Source organism: Homarus americanus, unplaced genomic scaffold (genome assembly GCF_018991925.1).
Source record: "Homarus americanus isolate GMGI-L3 unplaced genomic scaffold, GMGI_Hamer_2.0 scaffold56333, whole genome shotgun sequence".
Taxonomy (NCBI): domain Eukaryota; kingdom Metazoa; phylum Arthropoda; class Malacostraca; order Decapoda; family Nephropidae; genus Homarus; species Homarus americanus.
Genome location: NW_024734940.1, coordinates 10,381,144 through 10,397,115, shown reverse-complemented (window position 1 = coordinate 10,397,115; position 15,972 = coordinate 10,381,144). Strand labels below are relative to the sequence as shown.

The window sequence follows — 15,972 nt, the reverse complement described above, 5'->3', positions numbered from 1 at the left end:
TTTGTTTTTTGGGTGTTTTGCAGGAGGTGTTTGGATGGCTGAAGGAAGTTCCACGCTATCTCATACCAGCTTACTTTGATTCAATAGTGACAAGTATCTATCTCACTCTCATCAACAGAGCTTGGTCAATCATGGGAGAGTAAGTAAAGCACTTTTCCCAGGTATTCATAGCGTCCATAGTAATTAGTGAATATATATATATATATATATATATATATATATATATATATATATATATATATATATATATATATATATATATATATATATATATATATATATATATATATATATATATATATATATATATTGCACACGTTGCTTCGTTATAACATCGCTACTCTTTAGATACCCATGATTCCGACATTTTCCCAACTGATTCGATATAACATCGTCACAGACTACTTTGTATGGTGCATCACCCTCTCTCATTTTGGCGCACTATGCTCTCTCGCGAAGCGTCACAGCATCGTCAGTCTTTGTTAGGCTTCCACAGCGTATGTGCATGCTTAAGTGTTTTTGCTATAAATACTGTACTGTAACCATTCGAAATGGCTTCCAAGCACCCATTAAGTGTTAGTGATGCTAGTGTTGTGAAGAAGCAACGTAAGACCATTAACCTTGCTACGAAAATGGAGGTTTTAAACCCACCACACACTCACTCCACCTAAAGTGAGTACAATACAAAATGATAGTTTATTTATCTTTTTGGATGTATAATATATATTTTCTATCAAAATTCCATTGAATTTACGTATACTGTATGTACAGGTACTCCTCGACTTACGACCTGCTCGACTTACCCAGACATACAACCGCCGTAGTCGTATAAAATATTTTTCAAATTACGTATTTTTGAGTCCTGACGTTAGTGATCGCACTGTGTAATGACAAAATTTTCGTTTGTAATTCCCTTTAAAATGTCTGGCAAGCGTAAAAGTGAGAGTTCTCTTTATGCTGAGAAGAAAAAGAGACACCCATTTTACATTTTCTATGTATATTATTTTTGCATTTTCGTCTTACGACCTGGTCGTCAGTCCCTAACCCCGTCGTAAGTCGAGGACTGACTGTTATGTACTTTATGGGGCAAAGGGAGGCTGGGGAATGTAACTAGCGTATTATATCTATTTCTTATGGGGAAACTTGATTCCGTTAACGTTGTGTATTACAAGAACGTAACCACGACGTGAAGCGAGGACTTATTGTATATACTGTATATATAGTTTTGGTTGAAAGACATTTGGAGATAAAATGTGTGATGGAGAAAATTGCTTTTGTTAATCCTTATATCTTGTCTTGCAGGTTTGTATCCCAGGGTTCAGATTTTGTAAAAGCCCTGGGTCTTAGTTCAGTACAATTCTGTGGTATAGTGAAGTCTGCATTGCTACCTCCATTGTCTCCTAATGTTGCTCCACCTGCACCTTTGTCTGTCTCTGATGGCTCTGTGGGTGAAATACAGTTGTCCTCTACTATCGCTGCTGGTGAGCCCCAAGATTTATTTTTCTTTGAAATATAGATAGAAAGTGCAGTACATTAGAAGGGCTTAAGGCCATTGGCATTTGCTGATTGATTGTTTTATATTTTATGAAGTGTTAAAGATTGAATATTGTATTTTCAATTATGTGACATGTCTCAGGCAAATTTTAAAGAATGTTATATGTTTATTTCAGGGCTCCCACACTTCTCCGTTGGCTATATGCGTAACTGGGGTCGTGATACTTTTATCGCTCTTCCTGGAAACCTCCTCATCACGGGCAGATATGATGAAGCCAGGTACAGTACTGATATTAAATTTTTCTCTTGTGAAATTGTCAGTAACGTTACCAATTATATGGTTTAGTTTAAATTAACGATAATTTTTTTTCTGTGGATCATTTGGTCCATAGATGATTGTCCATTTTTACACCTTCATCATCGCTTTTTATATTTGCCCCATGTAAATACTGGTACAGTATACAACTAATTTGAGTCACTCCTTTCCTCTATTCATATTTTGTAGGGCATTTGCTATCTACAGAACATTGCTTTCATGACAATTCCACCAGTGTAGAATTTTTAGTGTATATTGTAGGCATGGGTACTGAGTAGTAGATACTGTACTTGAATATACTGTATATGGGGTGATGGGTATTTTAGAAATTTGGAGAGAATGAAAGAGCCAAGAGAAGTAGGTACAGTATCGGTGCAATTGGAATAAGGACTAGAAGAAAATGGATACAGTATTGTACAGTTGAGAAGACATCACAAAGGAAAGTATATAATTATATATTTAGGAAATGGTTAATTATAATAAAGATGATGCAATAAATGAAGTAAATTAGTTTAGAGGAAATACTAATGGGATAGTTTGGAAAATCTTTACGGTTGGTTGGAAAAGCGAGCAAGTACAGTACTAGAGATTTGGAGGAAGGCATGAATTGTCCTCTTGCATAATGGCAAAGGTAGTATAATCTCCGCAAAGGAATTAGTCTCCTTAGAGTGGTTTAAATTACGAAAAAAAAAAAATCTGAACAAAGATGAACAAAAATGGAAATGAAATACAGTACAGTAGTTGAAGCTAAGTCATACAAATAAAAAGATAATTTGGAACTGTAAGAGCATTGAAGAGTCTGATGTAGTGTATGCAAGAAGACTGCATAAAGAAAACTCAAAAGTAACATGTCAGCATGGTTAACAGCAGGAGAATAAGAGGGCAACCAACAGATTGATGGATTATGTAGAATTAATAAGGTTTACAATGTACACTCCACGCCATCGCATTATGCGCGAGGTGGCCGACGGGAAGTGATCTTTGCTGAAGTGTCTCACACCCCTCCACACCAGCCAGCTGAGGCTGAGGCAAGCATTGTAAGTCTGGCAGCAAAGGGAGACTCGAGGACAAGTCAGCCAGCAATCAAAATGTTCACCAGTTGCCCACGTAAATTTTGTGAACGAAGATTTATGAGTCCCCCCGAAATTGCCCCCTATTTATTGCCACAATGCCTGTTGTTTCTTTGCTTTTTTTTTACCACAATGGGCAAGAGGAAAGATTTAACAAAAGAGCAGAAAGCGTCAATTATTAGTCTGCATTAGGGCAAGAAACCTGTAAAGGAAATATCAAGAATTGTTGGTGTGAGTGAACGATCAGTTCAGGTTTGGATTAAACGATTTCGAGATGACAGCGGGTTGGCAATACCAGTGCACAGCGGACAGCCAGGGAAGGCTCGAAAAACTTCCCAACGCACGTGAACTGTTCTTAAGAGGCAACTTGATGCTAGTCCACGTCTGTCAGCACGGGAATTGAAAGAAAAAACCCTGTACTTCTAGGTGACGACCTGCAGTTTCGCAGCCACTGCGCGCACAAGAACCCACTCCTCATCCTTGTCCAGAGGCAGCGTAGGATCCCTTTTGTCAAGGCTAACACTCAGTGGGATACGACCTAGTGGCTCCACGTGCTGTGGAGTGACGAGGCAAACATTTTCTTTTACTGGAAGTCGTAGTTTTAATGTGTACAGGCGCCCTGGGAGTGATTCGCTTGGCCCCTAGTTCACTTTTAGCACAGTCAAGCATCCTGAGTCACTAATGGTATGGGGTTGTTTCACGTACTTTGGAACTGGTGATCTTGTTGTACTACCTAAGAATGTGATGATTAACCAATTTAACTACTTGGAGCTGCTTTGTGATTATTTGCCCGGGTCTTTTGAAAAATGTCGCGCTGCTGTGTTTATGCAGGATGGTACCCATGTCACATAGCAAAATCTGTAATACAATGGCTTGTTGACTGTCAGGTAGACTTCATAAGTGATTGGCCAAGCAATTTGCCTGACCTTAACCCGCTAGAAAATAAGTGGAGCATTATCAAGCTTCGTCTACAAGGCAAGGACACAAATACCGTCCCCAAGCTGGAAGCAGCCATTCATGAGGAGTGGAATAATTTAGACCCACAAATAATCCACAACTTGGCAGAGTCAGTTCCTTCACGCCTGCAGGAGTGTATCGAGAAAAAGGAGGCCTATAGACTACCGGAAGTTTGTTAACGTCTCAGATTATTTTTTTATTAATAATTCATATTGTTTATGTGCGCGGGGGCGCATAATGTAATGGCGAGGAGTGTAGTGTTATGTTAGATACAGCCCCCTCCCCTAAAAAAAAATAAAATGTAGATTGAAAAGGAGATTAGTTTTGTGGCAACATTAATGAACCTACTGATCCAACTTGGTATGTACAAAGAAATGACTTGAAGCTGTGCACTAAGTGTGGTTGCTAAGATTTATTTTGTATGCTGCATATGGAATTTGAGGATATGCACAAGTACTAGTATGTATGGCTATTTCTGCTTGGTGTCTTAGTCCATTCTTGTTATTAATCACATATGTTTTGCATGTCACTTCCTATTATTTTCTCACCTTTGACATTGCTTTACCTAGTGATACACCCAGTGCAAATTGGGAAAATGAATTGAGTAGTTAATAAGGAGGCAGGAAATCAAAATGAATTATTTCGTAGAACTAGAATCAACTCAATTGTTCAACAGCCATTTTATTCATCTATCTTCATATTTTGAAAAGGTTTATGTGGTACATACTTGTCTTTTTCAATGCAGGTACAGTATTTTGTTTGCATTGTAAAATTTTCTGGTACATTCATATTTGTTGTATTTTAATATAATATTATGTTTGTAGGTGGATCATCTTGGCATTCGCTGGCACAATGCGTCATGGTCTGATTCCAAACCTGCTAGATGGGGGAAAGAAAGCACGATTCAACTGCCGAGATGCTGTTTGGTTCTGGCTTCAGGCCATCCAGAGGTGAGTGAGTGTTCACATATACCATAATATTGGTGCGTATACATTATAGATCATGGTCTATTCAATATACAATATATGTAGTAACAATTCACCCCCACACGAGACATTCTCTGTCCATCCTATTCCAGATCCCAATGTGGTCAGGTAAAGGGGGTCTACTTATTTTCTTGTGTATGTATGTAAAGTGTGAATGTACACAAAAATATATTAGGTGTGTATAATTGATGCTGAATAACAGTTTTATTTTTCTTTAGGTATGTGATAATTGCTCCTAATGGCCACCAAATCCTGAAGGACAAGGTGTCACGACTCTTCCCAACTGATGATTCTCCACCACAAGAACCAGGCAGACATGTAAGAATAATGCAGAATATATTTTAACATTCATACCATGTAAAATTTTAACAATTACCAGATTTCATCTTCCTATCTAGCCTTATCCACAAAATTTCAATCCCCGAAGGAGGCCCCCAAGGAATGATTATAACGGATGAACCTTCGGTCTGTCGTAACAGTACATACTGTATATCTTTTTTCTATTCTATCTCCCTTTTCACCACTTCTGTTCTTTCCATAATTTATTCCTCCATCCTGCCTTTCCATGTTGTGGGCTGTTTCCCTCTTTCCAGTGCACCTACTGTATTACATAGCTTCTGTACATCTTCTATACCATACTATCCTCTGACATCCTTTTTACATATCCATACTGGTTCAGAAAACCTCTCCTCAGCCTTTCTATCAATAGGCAGTTCACACCCTCTTTCCTCTAAGCTAGTATGACTGCCCAGATGCAGAGTTCAGGTAACTAATCTCAGTTACTTAAATTTTATAGCATTATATGATCATTTCAAACTGTCAAAGTCCTTGCCTTGACAAGAATGTGGAAAATTGTTTTCTCTTTTTAAAATAATGATATAAACTTTATTTCAATAGGATTAAGTTGAAATATCAATCCACTGCATTTAAGACTAAATGGAGATTATAAAACTTTAGGTGAAGCAGTTAATTTTTATTCATTGTGATGAATAATTTGAAAACAGTTGCAATGAATTTAATATCCAGTGTAAATTTTATCTCTAAAGTTTGGGTTCTCCTCTCCTTTAGGATCAGCTACTAGAAGATGTGATCCAAGAAACTCTGCAGCGCCACTTCCAGGGAGTTCAATTTCGTGAGAGGAATGCTGGTTTCGAGATTGATCGAGAAATGAGCAGTGAAGGTTTCAATAATGAAATTGGAGTTAACCTGGAAACTGGTAAGATAATGTTTTTTTTTAAGTAAAAAGTTAAGTAATCAGTTCAAGTAACTTGTGTGCCTTATACTGTTCAAATTTTCTGCAAAGTGTTGTTATTGCATAATCACCAAAATCTGGCCATTAATATTGTGTGTAAGTGTTTTCTCTTGCAGTGGATGAAAGCCTAAGTTTATATGTGAGTATAAACATTGAGATACTATGTTAGTATACAGCAATGTTCCCCAACCTTTTCAACACTGGGTCACAGTTCCCAGCACCTCCAAGATTATTTGGTCACATTTCAAGTTTGTCATCTGATAAATGACACAACTATTATGGATATACACATATATTACAGTAATAATTACAGTCACACTATGCTCATAGTCAGCATAGCGAATGAAGCACATCAACTGAACCCAGTTTGTAAGATCCGTGGATTTGTCAAATTGCAATCCATAGCAGGGACTTTTCTTGACCTTTTCTGTTAGCTGTACAAGCAGGTCTTCAGCAATTGTCAGTGTCTGTCGTTCAATTGTTGTGGCTGAAAGGGGGACCTCATTCAGCTTCATAGCAGCACTTTCACCAAGCACTTCTTCCGAAAGGATTTTCATTGCTGGTACGATGATTTCTTTACCTTCTGTGAAAGGTTTCTTTTTAGTAGCGAGCAGGTGCTGTCGGATGCTCCTCTTCGCTGCTGTAAATTTTGTTTTTTCTTCGGCGAGTCTGCAGTGCTGTCAATCGCATGTAACATGTTAAGTGGGTCACAGCACGTGGTCGCAGTAGTTTGCCGGGTCACGCTAGTAAGTGGTTTGGATCATAGTGCTGTAACCCGGTCACAGGGTTGGGGAACACTGGTATACAGTATTAATATTTATATACTGTATTGTGAATACAGAGTCAACCAAAAATCATGTTGTACTTTGCATAGATAGAGGAGAAAAAAATTATTAGTACTGTATTTATTTTAAATAGAAGCACACAAGTTGTCCAATGTTCCATTGTACCTTAACTCAAGTCTTAGGCTAGAGACTGTAGAAGGCAGTGATTATAAAAGAAAAGTTATGCATATTGTTGTAGTATTCAAGTTATAAGTAGGAGCAAGTGTGTCTTCATATGTGAGTTTCTACTTAGTATATTTGCCCTTTCCTTTTACTATCTACACTTGCATTGCACCCACTCATCTTTAATACTGTACTATCCCTGTTCTTTAAGGTTTTTGTGCCCCTTCATCCACCACCACACATAGAATTGGGAACCAAGTAAAGGTGATAAATGGGTAGATAAACAAGTACTATTGATGGGAGTGCAAGAAGAGTTGTTTCTGCAAAGTATAAGTTTTTTTATATGTAGAAAAAGAAAGTTCTCGGTAAAATAAGATAAGACTTGTTAAACAACATTTGAATGTACAATTTACCTAGTAGGATAATATGAATATTGAAATCTTGTTTCTCACTTTACAGGATTTGTGTATGGTGGCAATATCCACAATTGTGGTACATGGATGGATAAGATGGGGTCAAGTGAATTGGCTGGAACAAAGGGTAAACCAGCAACCCCTCGTGATGGAAGTGCTGTAGAAATCGTTGGTCTTTGCAAGTCTGCTCTACGTTTCCTGGGTCAGATGCACCATGAAAACAAATTCAGTTACAACAGTGTTGAGAGAAGGGATGATACAGGTAATATTACATTTTACATTGTTTGGGGAAATATGATTCTTTTGTGTTCTCAACCTTTCTACAATAGAAAATTGGAGAACTCTCCATGGAGTCTACGGTATGCATCAGTGAGGTTGTTTTGGATTGCTTGAGAGAAAAATGCCAGCATTAGCACTGAAAGTGGTTAATTTTCAACTCATAATTTCAGGTAAACCGACAGTACTGTACTTTTTTTTCTCCTGTTATATGCACACACAATCTTTCATTGTGTGTGTGCAAGATTTTTTTTTTTTTTTTTTAATAAGGAAAACAAAACCAAATAAACATTTCTTACATGTGCCGGAGTTATCACACCGAGCGGGAAGGGGTAGTGGAGTAGAGCCTCCCACGCATGGGTCGCATGTGTTATGCCATTCCAAGGTGGTCACAATGTCTTGAAATATTGCAAGTTATGTAAAAAAAATATATGTATATATGTAAAAAAGTATTTTAGTTGAATATCGATATAACTCAAATTACGAGTTATCAAAGGATTTACTGGTAGCAGCAGTATACTGTATAAAGTTTGTGTGAAAATAAGAATTGCCTCATAAACAATAACTGCAATTATCATATTTCAGGAAATGTAACTAAGTGGACCTATGAATTCTGGGAAAAGAAAATTCAAGAAAATTTCGAGAAACATTTCTGGATCAATCAGGAGCCTACGCCAGAAAGAGAACCCAAACCAGAATTGATCAATCAAAGAGGCATCTACAAGGATTCATATAATGCTTCTCAGTTCTGGGCAGACTACCAGCTTCGGTGCAATTTCCCTATTGCCATCGCTGTTGTAAGTTGGCCTTTGTATAGTATGTGACAGGCATGTAAATTTCTTTGTGTGAAGTCTTGGTGTTTTAATACAAATATTAGCTTTGATATCTGGTGTATAAAATTAAACATATTATCTCCGTAAAAAAAAAAAATCATTTCTGCAGGCTCCTGAAATGGTATCATCCCAAAATGCTTGGGTTGCATTGAAGAATGCAGAGAACATCTTACTAGGTCCTTTGGGCATCAAGACACTCGACCACAAGGATTGGGCCTATGATGGTGTCTATGACAACTCCAACAACTCAACTGATCCCAAGATTGCCCATGGCTACAACTATCACCAGGGGCCTGTATGTTTTAACATTAGAGAAGTTATTTATATTTTACTTTAATGGGGCTCTGGTCTCTAGGTGTAGTGCTCAGCTTAAACATTTACCATAGTTGAACCAAATTTTGTCCTCTAAGAAGAAAATACAAATGTCAGTATATTTGCTGTCATACATAATGTTAGTATCAAACTCATTGCTAAGCTAACCTTCATTCAATTAATACTGTTTAAAGTAATTTGTTATTTACATTAAACTGTAATATGATATTGTAGATAAGTTGGTGGATCCATTGCATTGGTCTACTGAACCCCTAATTCATGAAAGAAAAAAAATAAGAACAAACATTTTCCTTCTTTTTAATGAAGACCCACTGTTTCTAGGGACTGCAATTATACTTTCCTTTAACAACATTATGACATATTAAAAGGTTTATAATGATTTTCAAATTAAATCATCCCTGCAAATTTCAATTTTTCAGGAATGGCTGTGGCCTGTTGGGTGGCTTTTACGTGCACAGCTAGCAGTGGCCCCTAAAGTTGGGGGCTTTGAAGAGCTAGGACGTTGTATGGGTCATGTAAAGTCCCTCATGGCTCCTCATCTAACTCATATGTTGACTGATCCATGGCGCTCACTACCAGAATTAACAAATGCTGAAGGTGCCAAATGCAATGACTCTAACCCAGCACAATCATGGAGTACAGGGTGTTTGCTCGAGGTGAGTGAGCATAGTGAAGCTTTTCTTCTAATTACATAGTATCATATACCTCAAATAATGATTTTTTACATTCAGAAAGACTGAAAATATTTTGTAACCCAATTATATTTAGCAAAAATTAGGTTTATATTAATTATTACAATATATTTATTGTAATTTCTGTAATTTCTCAGGTACTGTGGGAGCTAGACCAAATAGAACGAGGTCTAAAGCGTTCCAGTATGACCACCAGCATGTGAAGAGATCCGGGCTACGCCACCATCCATGCACTAGATACACCACTCCAGCAACACCCTTTACCCATACATGCATCTTCACATTTGTGCCAAACATACCAAGCCAGTGACTCATGGTTCCAAGTGTCCCCTAACAGCGTACAGTTCCCTCCAGAGAGCAACAGGCAGCACCGGAGATTAAGTCTTCAGGCAGAACAGCAGGTTGCAGTCCCCGACCCATCATATACAAGCCTGCAACAGAGAGCTCTACAAACAAACAGGATTGTTATCACAACTAAGGAAATGGATCCTTTATGTTCATTTGTCAAAGAAGTGGATGTAGGCAACACAGTGATATGTTATGTTCCGCGTAATGTTGTGTTCAGTGAAAAGCCAGACTTTTTTGATACTGTAAATGATGTTGTCCATGTTAAATGTACCCAAACTGATATAAATTTTTCTATGGCTCTTCTGCATAAGCCACAGCAGCTCCCAGAAAATTGTCTCGTTGTTTGGACAATTGATGATCGAATCAGACGACATGCGATGTGGAGTAGCCCGGAGTATGTGAACTTAAGACATGAAAAGCCCCAGACGAGTGTAAAAGCCCCCTGGTTCCGAGGGAGAGGTGTGACAAAAGGGCACTTACTACATCCTTCTTCAAGAGGACCTGTTATGACAGGGCCTGTCTATCATAGTAGTAGGTCAGGTTCAAAGAAGTATCAGGGAAGAGTACCCTCCATAGTGGCCTTATTAACAAGTCATGCTAAGAGTCACCACAAAACTCAGAAAAATGTAATGCAACCAGATGTCCAGTTACCAGTGCCAAAGGTTTTTCATGATAGTCATTCTATGACAGAGAAAGGATACTGGCAGCAGAGAAGGTTTGCACCGGTTTCTCAAGAGATACACATAGCCATAACTAAGGAGAGCAAGCAGTGGCAAGAAGATTCAGACACATCCAAGAGAACCCAACCAGAGGAAGAATGCTTAATTAACCCAGCTGCAAAGAAAATGGAGATTATCAGTAAGGAAAAGAGATATGGTTTTAGTTATCATCTAGATCCACCCACCACTACAGGACAGTTACATCGTCCCTCAATTCTCAATCTGCCACCACCACCACAGATGCCCTTACCACCAGTTCCAGAAGCTCATGATCCTGCAGTGCCTGGCCCATCTTCTAGAAGTGATCTTTTCTCACTACCAGGGAAGCCAGCTGTGCCATGGAAAGAATTGCCACCTCTTAATACATCAAAAGATAGTGACATATGCAAACCCGTGGCTTATAAGGCACAAAGAATTTCAGAGTCTGTTACTTTTGTAAATCCCTATACTCAGCAAGCAGACTATGAACCATCATTGAAGGAGGTGAAAGCAGAAACCCCAGTAACCCCACACTCGGAAAGGGAGAGAAGAGAGTCAACAAGTCTCTTTTTACCAGAAGAAGTCGTCAAGCCTCATCATGTAAACAAACAAAAACTTTCTGCTGTGTTAGTTTTGTCTTTGTTTGTTGTTGCCCTTATAATGTTCTATCTCTTTTATTTTCTGTAGAGTACATTTCTTTGTTATACTGTACTTGTTTCCATTTGTATAGCTTTCCATTAATACACTACACTAGATGAGACATACTCTATTCTGTTCTGGTGGAGCTTTTGTAGGCTTAGTCTTGTAGCTTACATGACGTCCTGAATGTCTTGTTTCAATGGAAGAAAGCAAATTTCAAATAAGTGACGAATTATCAGTTATCTGATCAATAGTTTTAAAAAATTTTGCTCATGCCTTTGAAACTCTTGTAATTCAAATTGTACATCTGATTAAGTAGTGGAACATTAGTCTATATAGTATAATATTATCCATGACGTGCTCATGCTGGTCTAGTTATTGCATGTTGTATTGTACTCAATACTAATACTGATGATATCTTACCCCTGTGTGTTGCCTATTATAGATTCTAAATACTGTTAAATGATATATACAGAGTGTTGCTTTATGCATAAGGATGGTGTTGTTTTAATATTTATAGGTCATATGCATAGTTTGTTTATATATTTTCTTGATGCTTGAATCAATAAAATTATTGCTGGAAGTGTTTGGTTTTGATTTTCTTCCCCAAGGCACACTCACGTGCCCTGATAAATGAGGAAAATACAAGGCACACGAACGTGCACTGATAAATAAGTAAAATACAAGGCACACGAACATGCCCTGATAAATGAGGAAAATACAAGGCACACGAACATGCCCTGATAAAAGAGGAAAATACAAGGCACACGAACCTGCCCTGATAAGAGGAAAATACAAGGCACACGAACCTGCCCTGATAAATGAGTAAAATACAAGGCACACTCACGTGCCCTGATAAATGAGTAAAATACAAGGCACACAAACATGCCCTTATAATTGAGTAAAATACAAGGCACACTAATGTGCCCTGATAAATGAGTAAAATACAAGGCACACGAACGTGCCCTGATAAATGAGTAAAATACAAGGCACACTAACGTGCCCTGATAAATGAGTAAAATACAAGGCACACTAACGTGCCCTGATAAATGAGTAAAATACAAGGCACACGAACGTGCCCTGATAAATGAGGAAAATACAAGGCACACTAACATGCCCTGATAAATGAGAAAAATACAAGGCACAATGAACGTGCCCTGATAAATAAGTAAAATACAAGGCACACAAACATGCCCTGATAAATAAGTAAAATACAAGGCACACAAACATGCCCTGATAAACGAGTAAAATACAAGGCACACAAACATGCCCTGATAATTGAGTAAAATACAAGGCACACTAACGTGCCCTGATAAATAAGTAAAATACAAGGCACACGAACGTGCCCTGATAAATGAGTAAAATACAAGGCACACGGATGTGGCCTGATAAATGAGTAAAATACAAGGCACACTAACGTGCCCTGATAAATAAGTAAAATAAAAGGCACATGAACGTGCCCTGATAAATGAGTAAAATACAAGGCACACGAACGTGCCCTGATAAATGAGGAAAATACAAGGCACACTAACGTGCCCTGATAAATAAGTAAAATACAAGGCACAAAAACATACCCTGATAAATGAGTAAAATACAAGGCACACTAACGTGCCCTGATAAATGAGGAAAATACAAGGCACACTAACGTGCCCTGATAAATAAGTAAAATAGAAGGCACAAAAACATGCCCTGATAAATGAATAAAATACAAGGCACACGAACGTGCCCTGATAAATAAGTAAAATACAAGGCACACTGACGTGCCCTGATAAATGAGTAAAATACAAGGCACACTAACGTGCCCTGATAAATAAGTAAAATACAAGGCACAAAAACATGCCCTGATAAATGAGTAAAATACAAGGCGCACGAACGTGCCCTAATAAATGAGTAAAATACAAGGCACATGAACGTGCCCTGATAAATGAGGAAAATACAAGGCACACTAACGTGCCCTGATAGATAAGTAAAATACAAGGCACACGAACATGCCCTGATAAATGAGGAAAATACAAGGCACACGAACATGCCCTGATAAATGAGGAAAATACAAGGCACACTAACGTGCCCTGATAAATGAGTAAAATACAAGGCACACAAACATGCCCTGATAATTGAGTAAAATACAAGGCACACGAACATGCCCTGATAAATGAGGAAAATACAAGGCACACTAACGTGCCCTGATAAATGAGTAAAATACAAGACACACGAACGTGCCCTGATAAATGAGGAAAATACAAGGCACACTAACGTGCCTTGATAAATAAGTAAAATACAAGGCACACAAACATGCCCTGATAAATGAGTAAAATACAAGGCACACGAACGTGCCCTGATAAATGAGTAAAATACAAGGCACACGAACGTGCCCTGATAAATGAGTAAAATACAAGCCACACGAACGTGCCCTGATAAATGAGTAAAATACAAGGCACACGAACGTGCCCTGATAATTGAGTAAAATACAAGGCACACTAACATGCCCTGATAAATAAGTAAAATACAAGGCATACGAACGTGCCCTGATAAATGAGTAAAATACAAGGCACACGAATGTGGCCTGATGAATGAGTAAAATACAAGGCACACGAATGTGCCCTGATAAATGAGTAAAATACAAGGCACACTAACGTGCCCTGATAATTGAGTGAGACAAGTCACAAGAACGTGACAAAGTTAAGTATCAGCAGCCTGAGGCCAGCATAGTCACAAGAACGTGACAAAGTTAAGTATTAGCAGCCTGAGGCCAGCATAGTCACAAGAACGTGACAAAGTTAAGGAGCTGACAAGTACTACTAGCCTGAGGGCAGCGATAGTCACAAGAAAGTGACCAACTTAATTCCACCAGCCTGAGGGCAGCATAGTCACATGAATGTGACCAAAAAATTAAGTATCAAAGGCCTGATCTGGTTTTGAGCATGAACGCTCAACGGAGTGGGTGTTACCACAAGCAGTAATGAGTAGGATGACATACACAAACATTATGTTAGGCTGTAGGTCATGTCATGTTTATTGGGTGTGCCTGCCCGTATATAGAGTATTGAGATGGTGGAAGATGAGAGACCCACAGGAGGTTGGAGTGTGTAAGGGGAGCTTGTTTATGTATAATCACCTGACTCAGCCCTCGCCGACCAGCGAGGGTTGGGCAGGCGACCAGGCTGGCACTGTAGTTGTCCATATCAGAGAGGCAACACCTAACCTGGTTCCTCTGTAGTTATTCAGATCATAAGGGCAACACCTAACCTGGTTTCTCTTGAGACTTTCAACACATAAGTTTAACTGGTACTTATTGTTTACACAGGTAGACTGTGTCTATTGCATCGTTTATCATTGTGACAACATAAAATATGGCAAATTAAGTACTCATTGTAAGTGTTAAGATTAGACTAATTACATAGCTATGATTGTTATGTAAATATATATTGAATTAAACATTTATGTATGATTTATTTGAAATACTAAAATGAATTGTATTCAACAGGTTTGACCGAAATATAACGTTCGGGTTTAACGTGATGAGTCTGATTAACCTTTAAACGCCCGAATGGCGCTTATAATAGTCATAAGAAAAAATTAAAAAAAAAGAGCCAAATCGACCCTCTCGCCTGGAAGACAATCACTCCACACTAATGCTTGGAGGAGCACCACATGAAAAGGTGTCAATACTTCTTAGTTAGCCTAACACAGCATTACAGTGTGGAGTGATCGTCTTCCAGGTAATGCAAAACCAATTTTCCCATATACAGTATGTATGAAATTAGACAGTTTTAACCACACAAGGAGTCATTCATGATGTAACATAATAACAAATAAACAAAACACTCAAATTTCACTTACCAGAACAATGTTGAGTGCTGCATGAGGTGTTGAGGTAAGGTTGTGGAATCAGAGTTACTGGGAGTTACCTACTTAAGACATCAAGTTTAATGTCCAATGCAATTCCATTATAGATTCTTTTATCACCACTGCTCTCACTTGCACTTGATGCTCTGTTTCCACTCATTTTGAATGAGGTACGCCTCCCGGCAGCCATCTTGTAGCTACCACCAAAATCCACAACAAATAATGTTATAATTTTGGTGAAATATTTTGTTCTAAACCAGGATTTTTCCTTCGAAAATCTTAATTAATTAACCCAAATTCCATAAGGGTGAATAGTTATGAACACAGATGCACAAATGAACACAAGATGGGGAAAGAATTCAAACTGAGCACTGCCATTGTTGTGGTGGTTGCTGGCAACTGGGGAGATAAGCAGCCTTCCAACCATCTTGTAGCTATGACCAAGAACCCACATGAAAATTATTTTTTAAATTCGGTGAAATTCTTTGTTATACAGATCACAATTTTTGTTTGAAAAATAAAAAAATTACCCAAATTCCGAAGGGCGAGTTTTTCAAATTCCATAGACAAATTTCCGTAACCCGAGTTTATGTAACGTAGGGAATGCCCGTGCAGTACATGATACAGTAGAATTCCAGTAATCCGGCACCTTCGACGAGTGAGAGGTGCCGGATCAACAATTTTTCCAGTTAGTTGAAAATCAATCGTAGGATCACCCAATAAAATCCTACAATACATAGTGCTACTGGCTCACCGTGCAATTTTGCCTTAGAAAAACAGACTTCTTTAACATTTATTTCACTCTCTATAAATGATGTGGCTTAGAAATAAATAAAAAATACAGGGGGGCCCCCAAATTTGCGGGGGTTAGG

At 38.3% G+C, this 15,972-nt stretch overlaps 1 protein-coding gene across 1 annotated transcript in view; it reads left to right on the top strand.

Moving 5' to 3' along the window:
- The window catches only part of LOC121870632 (neuroblast differentiation-associated protein AHNAK-like), a 97,334-nt gene extending 85,497 nt beyond the window's left edge, over window positions 1-11,837 (top strand). The window contains exons 23-33 of the mRNA XM_042372491.1: window positions 24-139; window positions 1,303-1,481; window positions 1,671-1,773; window positions 4,662-4,787; window positions 5,042-5,141; window positions 5,892-6,039; window positions 7,482-7,697; window positions 8,297-8,508; window positions 8,654-8,839; window positions 9,297-9,533; window positions 9,707-11,837. Coding sequence (XP_042228425.1) covers window positions 24-139; window positions 1,303-1,481; window positions 1,671-1,773; window positions 4,662-4,787; window positions 5,042-5,141; window positions 5,892-6,039; window positions 7,482-7,697; window positions 8,297-8,508; window positions 8,654-8,839; window positions 9,297-9,533; window positions 9,707-9,772 — 1,689 coding nt within the window. The 3' untranslated portion in view covers window positions 9,773-11,837. The remainder of the gene's footprint in view (window positions 1-23; window positions 140-1,302; window positions 1,482-1,670; window positions 1,774-4,661; window positions 4,788-5,041; window positions 5,142-5,891; window positions 6,040-7,481; window positions 7,698-8,296; window positions 8,509-8,653; window positions 8,840-9,296; window positions 9,534-9,706) is intronic.
- The last annotated feature ends 4,135 nt before the right edge of the window (window positions 11,838-15,972 follow it).